This window comes from Anthonomus grandis, chromosome 16 (assembly GCF_022605725.1).
Source record: "Anthonomus grandis grandis chromosome 16, icAntGran1.3, whole genome shotgun sequence".
In the NCBI taxonomy this organism is placed as follows: domain Eukaryota; kingdom Metazoa; phylum Arthropoda; class Insecta; order Coleoptera; family Curculionidae; genus Anthonomus; species Anthonomus grandis.
In genome coordinates this window covers 11236533-11252079 of record NC_065561.1, presented here as the reverse complement: position 1 = coordinate 11252079, position 15547 = coordinate 11236533, and the positions used below count along the sequence as shown (strand labels likewise).

General features: G+C 30.5%; 1 protein-coding gene across 5 annotated transcripts in view; it reads left to right on the top strand.

Moving 5' to 3' along the window:
- The window catches only part of LOC126745591 (tensin-1), a 572168-nt gene that overhangs the window by 263792 nt on the left and 292829 nt on the right, over positions 1-15547 (top strand). For all 5 annotated transcript variants that reach the window (XM_050453497.1, XM_050453499.1, XM_050453498.1 and 2 more), the window contains exon 3: positions 180-217. In XM_050453497.1, the coding sequence (XP_050309454.1) occupies positions 180-217 (38 nt within the window). The remainder of the gene's footprint in view (positions 1-179; positions 218-15547) is intronic.

Genomic DNA, 15547 nt, shown 5'->3' with positions numbered 1-15547 from the left:
AATGATCTATTACCCTTATTTAATGTATTAACTCTCCATATAATAACAATATTATTTATGGTTGTTTTAAACATTTAAACAATAGCAGTAAATATTAGTTACCTACTATTAATTTAATTTTTTTTTGAATAATATGCCACCACAAGATATACTATTAACTCAATTTATTTTTATTTCAGTATGCAAATACGTCTGTCACAAGGTCTGCGAAAGTAAGGTAAGTACTATGGTAACATGTTTAATAATTTTTTGCAGCAGACTGTAATGGAGGGCTTTCATGTCAACACGACCCACCCTTAATAATTTTGTAAAAAAAACAATAATTTAAATATACAGAAAAAAGTATATTTTTGAAATTAAAAAAGTTCGATTCTGAATTTTGTACTAAAATGCATAATACTAAAATATATTAAACCTATTTAATTGATTAAAGGTTATGACTTAAAATTCGTAATTTTGAATGATCTTAAAATAGATATTGTATAAAATGCTGCTTTCAAACATAGACGTTTTATGCCAAGAAGGAACTATTTACCCTTTATATCTGAGATTTAGACTATATATATCCGTTTTATATTGGATTTTGTTTTTTAAATCTCTTAGTTTTTATTATTTTATAAAAAAAAAGGGTAATTCTCTACGCTTTTTCATGTCCTACCATTTTGTATCTAATAGCTTCAAATTAAATCAAATCAAATATGCTTTATTGTCAAAAAATGTAAAAAAATTTGTAGACCAAGCTATACATAAAAAGCAAAACACACAAATATATAAATCAAAATACAAGTACTAAATAAATATATACAAAACTGGGTACAAAAGACATAAATGTACCTGGTCAAATTTCTTATACTAAATGTAAGAAGTAAGAAAATGGGAAAGTAAATAAAAATGGTAACAAAAAAGTAAAATAAAAAAAGTAACAAAAACAGTCAAAAACATTAATACAATGTTTAAAAAGTCATAAAAAATTTTATAGAAACTTAGCAATACAAAATATTGCTATTCTACATCATAAAAAAATTAATAATTAGCCAGTGCGTGCATGATACTCAAAAATTAATATTAAAAAAAAATCGTCTACTACTACGACATATAAAGCTCTCTTCAGTAAATATGATATCAAAGCATTGCGAAATCGAGGAAAAGATGTCAATAATTTAATTTCCAAAGGCAGATGATTGTGCATTTTTTTAGCTCCGTAAAAAATATAGCTTTTTATTAATTCTGAGCTTGGGATTGGCACCTAAAAATCATGCTCTGCGTTTCGAAGTGGATAATTGTGAGATGGTCTATTAGGAATTTCTGATAAATGCTTGCGAACCAAGCAAATAGATTCAAGAATGAATAAAGATGGAAGAGTTAATATTTTAAATCTTTTAAACATTTCTTGGCGGTGAGCTCGACTATCAAGTCCTAGTAACTAGCGAACCGCTCTCTTTTGTAGTTTAAAAATGCGCTCAAACTGAGTCGCACCGCATGTGCCCCAGAATGGAAGGGCATAACGAAGATGGGACTCAAAAAGGGCATAATACACTGTTCTTGATCACGAAAGATTTAATTCCCTGGAAACTGATCTTATGGCAAAACAAGCTGAACTTAATTTTTAGATAAAACATCAATATGTAATTCCCACTTTAAAGAGCTGTTAACAATAAGTCCCAAAAATTTCACAGATTCAACAACGTCCAAGCTGGTGTTGCTAAGTACAAAGGGTTGGATAGTACCTTTATAAGATAAGACTTTAGTTTTTGAGATGTTTAAGCAGAAAAGATTCGAATCGCACCACGATTTAATGTTGATAAGGTCTTTAGCAATAGTTGCATGAAGTGCCGCAACATCCGGATTGCTCCATGTAAAGCTAGTATCATCGGCAAAGAGACAGATTTTGCCGCTAATGTTAAGATGGGCCATATCATTAATAAACAGCAGAAACAGAATTGGGCCCAGAACTGAACCTTGAGATACCCCATATTCTATTGGTCTTCTAGAAGACATAGTCGTATCAACCTTTACAAGCTGACTTCTGTAGCTAAGATAGAACTTAAACCATTCGAGAAGCGTTCCTCTGAACCCATAGTGCTGTAATTTGTTGATCAAGATAGTATGGTTTACACAATCAGAAGCCTTGGAGAAATCACAGAAAATAGTTGCTGTTAAATGTTTATACTGAAGCAAACACTGTTAAAAAGGGAGAACATAGCATCATTAGTGCATTTATAACTCAAGAAGCCAAATTAATGGGGAATTAGTATTTTATATTTAAACAGGAATGATAATAGCTTATAATAGCTTTTTTTAACCAATCTTTCTATGATCTTCGATAATGTTGGAAGGAGAGCGATTGGACGATAATTTGAAGCTAGCTTTATCTCAATTTTTATAATGTGAGATATTTTACATCTTCAAATTAAAATAAAAAAGGAGACTTATGTGCCTCAATTTTCCTTTTTCTTTTGTTTGTTAATTTCTTGTTTTCTTAATAAGAATAAGTATATTGGTTTTGTCTCTAAATATATTATCCTTTTGTTACTTTACTATAACTTTTAATGATATGCCTTTAATAAAATTTCAAATAGCCTAGTTGTAGACATTTTTTCGCTGCCTTCTCAGTGGAGAAAAATCCGTCAGATATTTCTTACTATATCGTAAATATAATTTATAGGATTTATATAAATTAGGATTTTTTTTCGCTGCTCAATTACTGTAAGATCAAGTTGCACTATTCCGGGTATAGAATAAAACCTGAATCCATATTTTAAGCAAAAGAAGTAGTAGTTTACAAACTTTTGAGTACCATTATCATTCTTTGATGAAAATCTATCAAGTACATCAGGGCCTCCATTTATTCTTCATTTACTTGAAAAATAGGTGAAAAACAGGAATTGGCTTAAGCAAAGGACCCTTAAAAATTAAACACTCTTATGGTATAAACCTTTAAAATACTCATTACGAAAGAATACTTATTAAATACTCATTAAATAAGAGACTATATTGCTCTCTTACCTTATCCCTTGTTTTAAATTTTAGCCGATAATACTAAAAACAATCATATTTTCAATATTAAATATGTGTGTAAGTTACCCAAAATAAAAAAATCAACAAAAAGCTTCTTATATTTTTCTTTTAAATATTTCTTTACAAATCCTAATCCAGAAAACTCTGGCTTTTTCTTTCGGAATTATAAGGTATGAGCCTTCCAAAATTAAACAAAAAATCAAAACATAATTTCTACTAGTAACTTTTCTATGTTTCGAGTTAATCGTAGCAAAGAAAACACAGAATCTGACCTAATGGATACCGACAATATGTATTATAGGAATATTGGAAAGGTAATTTATAAGATCCAATTAATATGTTTATTTGCAAATAATACAGTTTAATAATACTTATATATTTACTGTTTATTCTATATTTAACTCACATTTAATTTCACAATTCTTATATCCGCTGAACTTACTATTTCTATTAAAATATCTTTTTTTTTGTAAATGTTAATTTTTTTAGAAATTTTTCAACGGTTGTGAAAATTTCTTAGATATATATGCTAGTCTCTGAATATAAAGCTTTTCCCATTTTCTGACAGTTTTTTTATTTAGTTAATTCTCGTGTCTCACATTAGAGTTTCATTACATTTTTTAGTTCTTGAGTTAGCCACAGAGCTTTTCTCGTAGATTTAACAGAAGAAAAAAGGCATTAAATAAGTCAAGCTTGGTTAAATTCCAACGGTAAGTTTAAGATAATTTTTGAAAAAGGGCCTTTTTTAGAAAGAATTATTACTTTCTCCGAATTAGTCCTTTCCGTGGAAGTTCTTCAATAACAAAAAAATTGTAGCAGGAAATAAGGCAATTGCCCGCTATACCGTAAGCGACCAAAATCAATTAAATATGTCAAATGATGCGCGTTTACATAACAAACCGTTCATTTTGTTTTTTTTAGTGTTCTCGATATCCTAGGCCACCCTAAAGAAATATTATAATTTTCTACTAGACGTGTTTTTTTTAATTTTTCGTTATCAAGGCTAGTCAAAATACTGCAAGAAATTTAAAATAAGAAGTATATTTAGCTCCTCGATGAACAAAACAAAACTCTGGTTGCTTACTACTAACTAAAAATTATTTCAATTTAATAAATAAATTACTTAAAATCCAAGCAAGGCATTCTTTATAAAACTTCTCCCGCGTAAACTCAACCTCAAAATGAAATAATCGAGAATCAGGATACATCGATAGTAAACCCGCTTCACTCGAGACAAACATAACGTAACGTGGGTTGCCTAGGATTACACGCCATACAAGGTAATTTTACTTGGGATGTTTCCTACGAGGGACTGTTGTAAAAAATAGCATGAGGATTTTATCCATAGAAAGCGCAAAAAAGCGCCTAAATTTTTTTTTACTACATATATTTTCCAGGGTTTATAAAGTTCCACTTTTTACGCACTAGTGTCTTAAAAGTCTTACTCATTAATTCCATTAGTAAGAATATTTAATTAGATTTACAGTTCTGTTAGTTAATTCTAATTAGATCTTATGCACTACTGAGCAATTTGACATTAAATTTAAAATTTGTCAAAATTATAAATTAAATTAAATGTAATTTTTTACGCACTAGTGCGTAAAATAATTTGGTATTTTTAATTATGTTTTCGTTTTCTTTGGTAGTAGAAACAATGTTGCATGTTACACGTGTGTAAAATCAATCCCCTCTTTTTATTCATGGGAATTGACAAATTTTCTATTCATAAAAAAATCATTTTATACACTTGTTATATAAATGACTATTTTGAGTTTTAATATTAATTTCTTATTAATAAATAATAAAAGACTCATTTTGCGTAAATAAGGCAGAAACTATTTAATATTAATTACCAATCAATGTGATTAATAAAGACATCTTAAGAAACGATTTAATTTATATTATTATTATCCTGCTCATGCTCGTTTTTTACTGTTGTTTAGTAAAAACTTAATTAAAAAAAAACTTTGTGTGATTTCCCTAAATTAAATAAAAGAAAATTTAAAACAAATCTTCAACCTTAGCGAGACTGTTTTAAGCAGATTAGTAATACATGGACATATGCTTTTCATTTAAATTTTAGATACAAAATTAGGGTTTTCATCCGAAAATGTTGAGATCGTTGATAAGTTAAGTATATAAATAAATCTGCACGAGGCTTACGGTAATTGAGTAATTGAGGTCACAAAAAATCACCTAGTCACTATATTTTTCATTTATTTAGATCACTTTTATAAATCTGTGAGTTTAATAATTATTTATTATGTTTGAACTACATTTCTTAAATATTCCATTAGTAGTAGTAGTAGTAGTAGTAGTAGTAGAGATTCACAGAAAAATAACTTACATGCCAAATACCAAGTTATATTGACCTATAGAAATCATGGAGAAAGTAGCTAAATTTATAAATAATTTTATTATCCATAACTAAACTCAATAAATTTATATATTTAAGATACATTAAAAAATGAACTAAACACAATAAATATATACCATACATATTAGTTTTACAGTCAAGTTGCACATGATTTTTAATTAAAATGATGCATGTATGTTTTTAATTTGACACAATTAAAGACAAAAGTCGAAGATGGTTAGAAGTTGGTAAATCTGTATTACGTAAGAAAGTGTTTAAAAGAATGTACTTTTTACTTAACTCTAACAGGCTAAAACAAAATAATTGGTTTACTTTCTCAAAAATTAACTACTTATATATTCATATTACTTTTATAGTTCGTTTATACAACGTTCGTTTGTAGATACAACAAAGAAGAAAGCATATTTTTTACGTTTTATGATTACTGCTGGGGGCATTTTTCGACGTAAACAGAGAAAAATAATTTTATCAATGGCGTTCATTTATCGTAAATATTATTTAATAAAAAATAATACACCACTGCATTTTTCTAAACTAAATTTTATTTTTTAAGTCCTTGTTTAGTTCTAAGCAAATTTGTGTTCTTAAGTTTTTTTGTTTGTATATCTTATTTGGTATAATTATTGTTTTATACTCGCTAATGCATTTCCTATTTTTTCTAGATTTCGTTGTTTATGATATTTCATTATTACACTGTAGGATTTATACGTTTTCAAAAAGTATATCGTTTCCTAAACAGTGGCATATATGTGATATTAGGGACTTTTTATCACATATTTGAGGGTTAGTGTAAAGACTAGCTGTGTATATCTCTTGTAAAATTTTTGAAATGCCGAAATTTTCTCCCTTGTGTAAACAGAATCGTATATCATATGCGTATATTCTACAATTTAATAAATATACCTTCATTATCTACGGTTAATAAATATACCAATAGTTTTAATTTAAAAACTGTATTTTTTAACCTAGATAGTGAAAAATTGTCTAGAACCAAAAAAAAATTATTTTTTTTTTAAAATTTAACGACTTATTTCAACAAAACTGAATTTTCACTTATTTGCGATAAAAAATGGCACAACTACTGCAATTTTTATAGCGATGTGCCTTGCTTTCGAAAAATTAAATAGGGTCTTTTCACGTCTTACTAGAAAACCTTAGGGGTATGTGAGAAAAGTATAGATACAAAAAAAATAATTATTTTTATCATCCATAATTTTCTTGAAAAGCATTTTTTTATCAGGCAATTATTTTCTGCAAAAAATTTGTTTCTCATTAACCTCACAATTAACCCCCCACCCACCCACACAACTTAACAGTAAAAAATTGTTTTCAAAAATAATTGTTTTCCAAAATAATTGGCATAAATAATAGCTGGTTTCGTCGTTAATATATAACAAAATATAAATAATAACCTTGTTTGTTGATTTAAATTTTAAATAATTATATATATGTATATTAATAAATATTTGATACAAAAACAATAAGATTGTATATTATGGACGAAAAAACGATGATTTGTAAAAACAATTTCTTACTGGGAAAACGTTTGGGGTTGGTGGCTGGGGTAAGGGTTGTGTTTTGTGAAAAACAATATTTTTGCAGACGACATATGTATAATATTTTATTTAATAAAACTGTATATTTAAATTTGAAATAATTTTATGTACAAACATTTAGTATAAAAACAGCGTTATTAGATTGGATAATGGGGATGAAAGCAGTGATTTTTTAGAAGAATTTCATCAAATATTTGAGGTGTAGTAATTAAGATTAAAAACTAGATATGTAAATTCTATGTTATTTTTTTAATGCCCAAATTCTCTTTCTTTTGTAAATAGAATTGTATGAAATACGATAGCTTCATTAATATACCATAACCAAAAATTTACTAAAAAATCGTTGAATAAATATATATATAACAATAACAATATATGATGTGTTGCTGGAAATGTTGCTTTTTCACTTTTCATTTATTTTATTTTTTTGATTTAGTCAGAATTTAATTAATTAATAAATCAATTGTATCTGCAACAAGATAAGGTTTTACCTACCTGACACGGCAGCTAGTTAATTATTTATTATACTATTGAATTGGTGATAATTAAAACGATTGGCGATGTTTGCTGTCCATTTTTAATGCACTTCTTCTGAGTTCTCCTTTAAGGAAAAGTTCCTGAGTGGGCATTGGTTACTTCAGCTAACCAGTGGAATTTTTCGTCATCTTTTACGCTATCTTGTAAGCAGGTTTCCTCAATGTATAGTGTCAGTAATTCTGAAACATTTCAATTTTAATGTCTCCTCAGTTCAGTACATAATAGATCAATGATGTCAAGGAACGTCTCAACATCTGATTTTTGTGATATTGCATCTATAAAATGAAATGATTTTACTAGTATTGAACGAATTGTATTTATAATTTCATTGCCTGCTAGTATATTCTGAAACCATACAAAAGTTAAATAATAGACACATATAAGATTAACACTACATGAAACATAAACAGAAACATCCGGGTTTTATAATTCTTTTTAAAGATCAAAAAGAACCTACATTGCTTATAGGATCTCATTATCCGTAACTATTATTGAAGATAATAACAGAGAAAATAATAACAGCTTCAGGCAGATATTAACAGTTTATTTCGCAGATGTAGCCGCCTTGTCATTACGTGATTTTAGCAAAATGGGATTTATGAAAACGCGGACAGAATAATTGAAGAATGTATAAAATGTGAAAGGGCTTTTAAAACGAATGAAAATTCTTACAAAATCTCTACAACAGGTTGGCATAGACAATCATCATAGTACCAGTGATTGTCATTTTATAATATTTATTGAAAGGATTGTGCAGATTTAATTAAGATTGAAGTTAATATACGTTAAATTATGATATACGTTACATTTCAAATTAAATATCTTAGACTGCTCCTAAAACTTCCTTTTTTTTATGATCCCTTATAGCACCTTAAGCAAATTTAACCCAGATATTACGGCACCTTAATAAAAACGTAATATACCGGTTGAAAACGGACAATTTTTTAAAATTCCTGATGGCATTGCGGCAGTAGTGGCGAGCGCAAGACAAGCAGTCTACCTCGCCCTGCAAGTCGAGGAAGGACGACCGTAAAGTCGTTTGCAGGAATGCAATAACTTCTCTTCTTGGCAGCGTCTGTTTAGGACGGCTGTATAAGTAAGTTCGAGGAAGTCGACAGGGACGGAGTTAAATTAATTATGAAAATATGAAGGATTTACTTACTTTTTAAAGGATTTTATTGTTATAAGTAAAATCTGTATTGTTGTGACGAATTCATAATGAGTTACTTATTATATTGGATATTACGTCACTTATAGCAAAAATCAATTTAGAATTTTTTTTTTTTTTTTTTTTTTTTTTTTTTTTTATCTCAACGCTCACTAATTGAAAAAAAGAAGAAAATAGACTTATTCACGTATTTAAAAGAAATATGAACTTAAATCTGTAACGATACCGTTCGATATACTTAATTTAATTTAAGTTCAATAAGTTTTAAATACAATAATTTACTTGAGGTATAATAGATTTTTTTTTATATACCTAGGAGCTGAGGTTCAATCTATTAATCTCTGAGCTCGTTTCTTCTTTTCAATATACTACCTAACTTTGTTATGAATATAATAATTAAAAAACGATAAAAAACAACAAGAACACCTACTTTTTTTAAAAATACCTAATTTGAACCAATTGGTTAACTATATACCATAAAAAAAAAAAAAAAAAAAAAAAAAAAAAGAAAAAAAAAATTCTAAATTGATTTTTGCTATAAGTGACGTAATACCCAATATAATAAGTAACTCTTTATTGTTATATTCCCAAATAAAATAAATTTTGGTTTACCGAAATTATTTAACTCGTTGTAGTATTATTTTCGTTCGCTTTTTGAATATTTTTAAAATAAGCAGCTAAATATATCAACAGTTTTGGCTAAGGTATATAGACAGACAATATTTAGTGTACGGAACATAATATAGCGCCAAAAAATAGCCCTTAAGCTAAAACCTATAAAAGAAAATAGTTCATATTACCATTATACTGCGGAAAATATTTTTGAAAACAAAAGTTACAAAGAATCTTATAATATGACAATTTAGACGGATACAGTATCTATTCATTATTATTAAAAAATGATTAAAAAATATTTTTTTGAGTGTCCAGCTGTTGAATGCACCATAGATAATACTATTTTGTCATCCTTTGTATATCATCCTGAGGAATTGGAGTACTGATAGAAAAGCTTAAATATATTCTTTTTAATAGTATTAAAAAAAATTAATTAGTATTTATTACAGGTGACTTCAAGTTAATTTTATGTCAGATAATTTTAATAATAAAACATTACAATTTCTTACAAAAACCGTATATTTAGTGAAAGCAATAAATAACTGTTTAAAAGTCTTTTAACTAAATTAACTAAATTATTAGCTGCAACCTGTTCTGTCCACCTCATAATATAGATGTACAATGAGCCATTTTTGTGGAAAGTATCCCATTTGCTGTTAAAGAGAATTTTCCAGAAAAAACACCATCAAATCAAAATATTCAAATAAGTCATCTTGGCATCAATCACCTTTGAAGTTCTGAGAACAAACACACTTTTTATTCTTTGTCAAAATAATAATAATATTTATTTATTTAGCATATTGCTACATACAAGTACAATAATATACAGGGTGGTCCATTTAACTTGAGCCATCGCAATATCTCGAAAACTGAACATGTATCCAGAAAATGTTTCATGTGAAGTTTAAATGGTTTCCAGGAGGCCTTAAAATGACGTCATTTGACACTTTTTTACATGTGACCTCTCCTTTTCAAGAATTTAAAATCCCCAACGGCGAGTAACTAATAGAATTCAACTAAATTGATTCATGTTCTTTAAAATTGCAATTCAAAAAACAATAATTTAACGATTACAAAGTGTTTCGGGTAAACGTAGTCAACATGTTAAGACGATAGGCACCTTTATTAGAAGAACAAACGCAGTCAACGTTCGACAACTTGCTACGCCACCTATAGGAGGTCTTGAACCAATTCAATCGATTGCCATTACTTGTCAAATAAATTATGGTTTCTGATACTTAAAAATGCCGAATAAATAATAAAATCTAACTAAATTGATTCATATTCTTCAAAATAGGATTTTAAAAAAAGTAACCATTACAAATTGCTCCGTGTTAACGCAGTCAACGTCGCCATCTTGCTACGCCATCTATAGGCGGCTATGAAACATTTGATTCTTGTCCCCCAAATATTTCAGGCGATTGTAAACAAATACTAATGAATAAAGTAAATGAGAGATATTGGTATATGGTTCACAGTATTCGTTCAGTTATCAAGTATTTGACTATTTTGTTGAGTGACTATGGAATGCCTAACAATAAATGAAAAAGTTGAAATGGTCCTTATCTATGGTGAATCTGAACGGAATATTAATAGAGCCATTGAACTGTAGTATACCATGCGACATCCTCAACGGCGACTTTCATCGCGAGCATCATTTTATCGTGTAGTGAACCACTTTATAGAAGATGGAAGTGTGAGAACGATAAATCGATCATGAAAGAGACGCATTACCAGTCAAAATAATGAAATTGCCGTCTTAGCTGCAGTTGCCCATAATTCTGGAGTTAGCTCATGATCAATTTCTTCTGCTTCTGGAATCTCAAAAACAAGTGTCCTGAGAATTTTGAAACGCCACAAGTTTGATCCGTATCACTTGTCGTTATATCAAGAGCTTCACAGGAATGATTTCCAAAATCGAGTGTTGTTTTGTGAATAGGCCCAAAATCAGTTGCATGAAAATAACAATTTCTTTCTGCGCGTCTTATTCACTGATGAAGCTTCATTTACAAACTATGGTGTAGTTAATCGTCATAACCTGCATTATTGGGCAATTGAAAATCCCAGGTGGTTTTGAGCGATAGAACATCAGCGGCCATGGTCTGTGAATGTCTGGTGTGGCATCATCAATGATAAAGTCATAGGACCGTATTTTATTGATGATGTCCTTACAGGCCAAAAATACCGTAATTTTTTGTTGGAGATTCTACCGGTATTTTTGGAAGATGTGTGTTTTGAAGTGAGACTTAATATGTGGTACCAGCATGATGGTTGTCCTGCACATTATTTGCGCGTTGCACGCCCAGTGTTGGATCGTGACTTTAATGGACGTTGGATAGGTCGCGGTGGAGCAGTCCACTGGCCGCCACGGTCACCTGATTTGACGCCCTTAGATTTTTTTCTATGGGGTTATTTGAAGGAGATCGTATATCGCAATCCAGCAACGACTCCCGAAAATATGAAGCTGCGAATCACGAAGGTTTGCGGGCAGATAACTTCACAGATGCTGCTCTGTTCATTGATCGTTTAGAAAGCGAGTCGAAAAATGTATAAAACTGGAAGGTCAAGACTTTGAACATTTATTGAAATAATTTTCTGACTTTTTTTGTTTCAATTTCTTTTACTTAAACTTTGTACGTTTTATTATCAAGTTTTTGATTCTGTTGATAATAAAATTCTATCATAAGATACTTTCACTCCTTTTGATAGATTATCAGATACTACCTACATGGGAAAAAGTCATTGTCAAGGAAAAAATTCGTAAAAGAATCAAGAATTAATATCTTGAAAAGGAGAGGTCGCATGTAAAAAAGTGTCAGATAAAAGTTACTTATTTTTTAACGCTTAATCAGATACTTTAAAAAAAAATAGAGGTTTCTATGCAAAAAAGTGAAGTTGATCTTTATTTGACCTTGAAGACGGTCACTCAAGGTCAAACCAATGACGTCATTTTATAGCCCCCTGGAAACCATTCAAACTTCACATGAAACATTTTCTAATTACATATTTAGTTTTCGATATATTAAGTTAAATGGAACACCTGTATATTCTAATTTTTAAAAACATATTTACAATATCTTGATAAAACTAGTAAATATAAAAAGTAAAAACAAAAGTAGGCGAATAAATAATAAAAGAGTAAAATACAACGTTAAACTACACAAATATTAAAATTAGATACACCCTCCTAACAACCATTTAAATTCCCTTATATATCTACATTTCTTAATAATATTTGGTAACTTATTAAATTCGATTAACTATTTATAAAGAATAGAATTTATCATTTTGCTAGAATGGCATCTATAACAATAATAATATGTTTATTTAGCATATATGCTACATACATGGTTGAATTGAATTGAATTGACGAAACAGTGGGCTGGCAAGGCAGTTGTGCATATAGGTCTCCTGATGGACCCATCATGCCCCACCGGAGGTTACCAAAGCCCAACGGCCTTAGAGAAACCGATAAGGCTCTCTGGTCTGAAGGACTTAAAGTCGCTCGGTACACTGAAAGTGTTACCCAAGTATTTCAACCTGGCGGGCGTGAGTGCTGGGCACTCCCCGACTACATGGTCAACGGTTTCATCCTCCTCACAGCAATACCGATAGTATGGAGATGGCTTCTTAAGTGCCAGTGACCGGTTAAAAGACCTGTCACTAGCCGAATTTCGCGTCTTTTTAGGCGTAGTAGATTTTTGGTGAGACAGGCAGAGGGCCCACCTATGTGCGCTTTGGCCTGTCTCATACCAGGGAATTCAGTCAGCTCTGCTGTCTGAGCATATTGATACGACTGTATTGTGGTGTCCGCAGCTTAGGATTTTCTGTCCGCAATTTAATACAGCGAATACTTCGGCCTGGAAGACAGTGGCGTGCTCCCCCAGCGAGTATGCCCTACTGGTATGTGGGATCCCACCAATAAGCCCTGATCCAACTCTGTTATTCATTCTGGAGCCATCTGTGTACCAGATGGTCCCCCTATTTAGCAATGCAGGTCTGTTGGAATGCTGCCACTCCTCTCTGCCTGCAATGTGCGTCACGAATCCCTCGCAGTCCACAGTCACTGGAGCCATGCACTCACTGCCCATCAGAAGGAGAGGACATTCCTGTATGGCCCGTGACCACATTTTTGCGTGACCGGTGTCGCCAGCACGTAGTTCGTCGAGGACGTATAGCCTATACGTCCTGTTAATAATGTAAACTTTGAATTTATGCTCCTAAATGTTAAAATTGGTATTCACAATATTGCAATACTTATAATATACAGGCCCCCTAAATCGAAAGCGTTTGAAATTATAAATTTCCTGGAAGAAGTTGTTCCACATCTTTTAGTGACCTATGATTATTCAGTAATTCTCGGAGATCTAAATATTGATATGTTAAAACCTAATTCATTATATTCTATGCTTAACTCTTTTGGGTACGTACAATTAATAAATGAACCAACTCGTATAACAAATACTACTGCAACATGCTTAGATCCCATTTTTATCAATACTAAAGATATTTGTCATAAAAGTGGCACCGTTGTTTCAGGTTTAAGTGATCACAATCAAATACCTTTCTGCACTTTAAAATTAGTAGTTAAAAGACAAAAACAAAAATTTATAACCATCCGCAATTTTAAACATTTCAATGAGATATATTTTAGGATCGATTTATCACAGATTTACTGGGATAATATTTATTATCTTGAGGACATAAATAAAAAAGTTCAATATTTAGAACAAAATATTAATTATTTATTTAATATTCATGCACCCTACAGAACTATAAGAGTCAGTAAAAAGCCAGCTCCCTGGTTGACAGACACATTAAGACTTATTTTAAAGGAACGCGATAAGGCTTTGACTAAATACAAAAATCACAAGTGTTTAGAAAATTGGAGATATTACACGGAGTGTCGTAATTTTGCGTTGGCATCAATAAGACGAGAAAAAGCTGCATATCTTGCAAGCTTGGAGAGTGACAAAACTGGTAAAAAACTTTGGAAAGGTCTAGAAACTTTAAATATTAAAACAACCAAGAATAATAACGAGCTGCCGTTTAATATATCTGATCCAAATCAAATAAATGATTTTTTTGTAAGTGTTTTTAATAAATCTGATAAATGTGTAAACAAAATTAACTTCTACTCCAGTAATAAATTTACCGAGGATAATTTTCATTTTTCGTTAGTAGACCAAAGTACTGTCGAAAAAACTATAAAAAATATTAGGTCCAATGCCTCTGGTGTGGATAACATAACTCGACGTATGTTACACTTATGTCTCCCTGATATACTGGATCATGTCACTCATATTATAAATTGTTGTTTGGAGGTAGGATATTTTCCTACGGCCTGGCGTGAATCAGTGGTATGTCCGATTCCCAAATCCTCCAGTCCTGAAAGTATTCAAGATTTGCGTCCGATAAGTTTGCTTCCCGTAATCTCCAAAGTTCTCGAAAGAATAGTCTATATGCAGCTGTCATCATTTTTAATGTCAAATAATATCCTCCCTTCCCATCAATCTGGTTTTAGAAAACATCATAGTACAGCTAGTTCACTTCTAAACGTCACCGATAATATCATGCGAGCTCTTGACAAAAAGATTTCAGCCATTATGATAGCCCTTGATTTCTCGAAAGCATTTGATGTCATCGATCATGATTTGCTTGTAGCGAAACTGAAATATTATGGCTGTAGTGAGGTCGTTTTGTCCTTTTTTAAAACTTACTTATGGCGTAGAACCCAGAAAGTGAGGGTGAATAATGAATATTCTGCTTCGAAAAACATTATTTCTGGTGTCCCACAAGGGTCGATCCTAGGCCCATTATTATTTCTTATATATACTTCAGATTTACCCGGTCTAGTTGAAGATTCTGAAATACATCAGTATGCTGATGATACTCAATACATACATTATTTTGACTCTGCTAATTTTGATAACGTGGCTGATACTATTAACGCTGATCTGAACGTAATAAATCAATTTTCAAAAGAGCATAACCTTGTCATTAATCCTAATAAAACAAAAATGGTTTTGTTTTCAAACCGAGGATCACATAAAAATATAATGGAAACTGTTCACATTCAATTGGATAACGAAACTATTTTGTTCTCTGATACTGTGAAGGTTCTGGGACTTACAATAGACAATTCTTTAAGGTTTAAGGAACATGTTAATACTCTTTTGCAGAGGTGTTATTTACGCATGCGTATGCTTTATACCAATAAACACATTTTAAATTTTAAAACTAGGAAAAAACTTGTAGTGGCTCTTGTTTTATCTA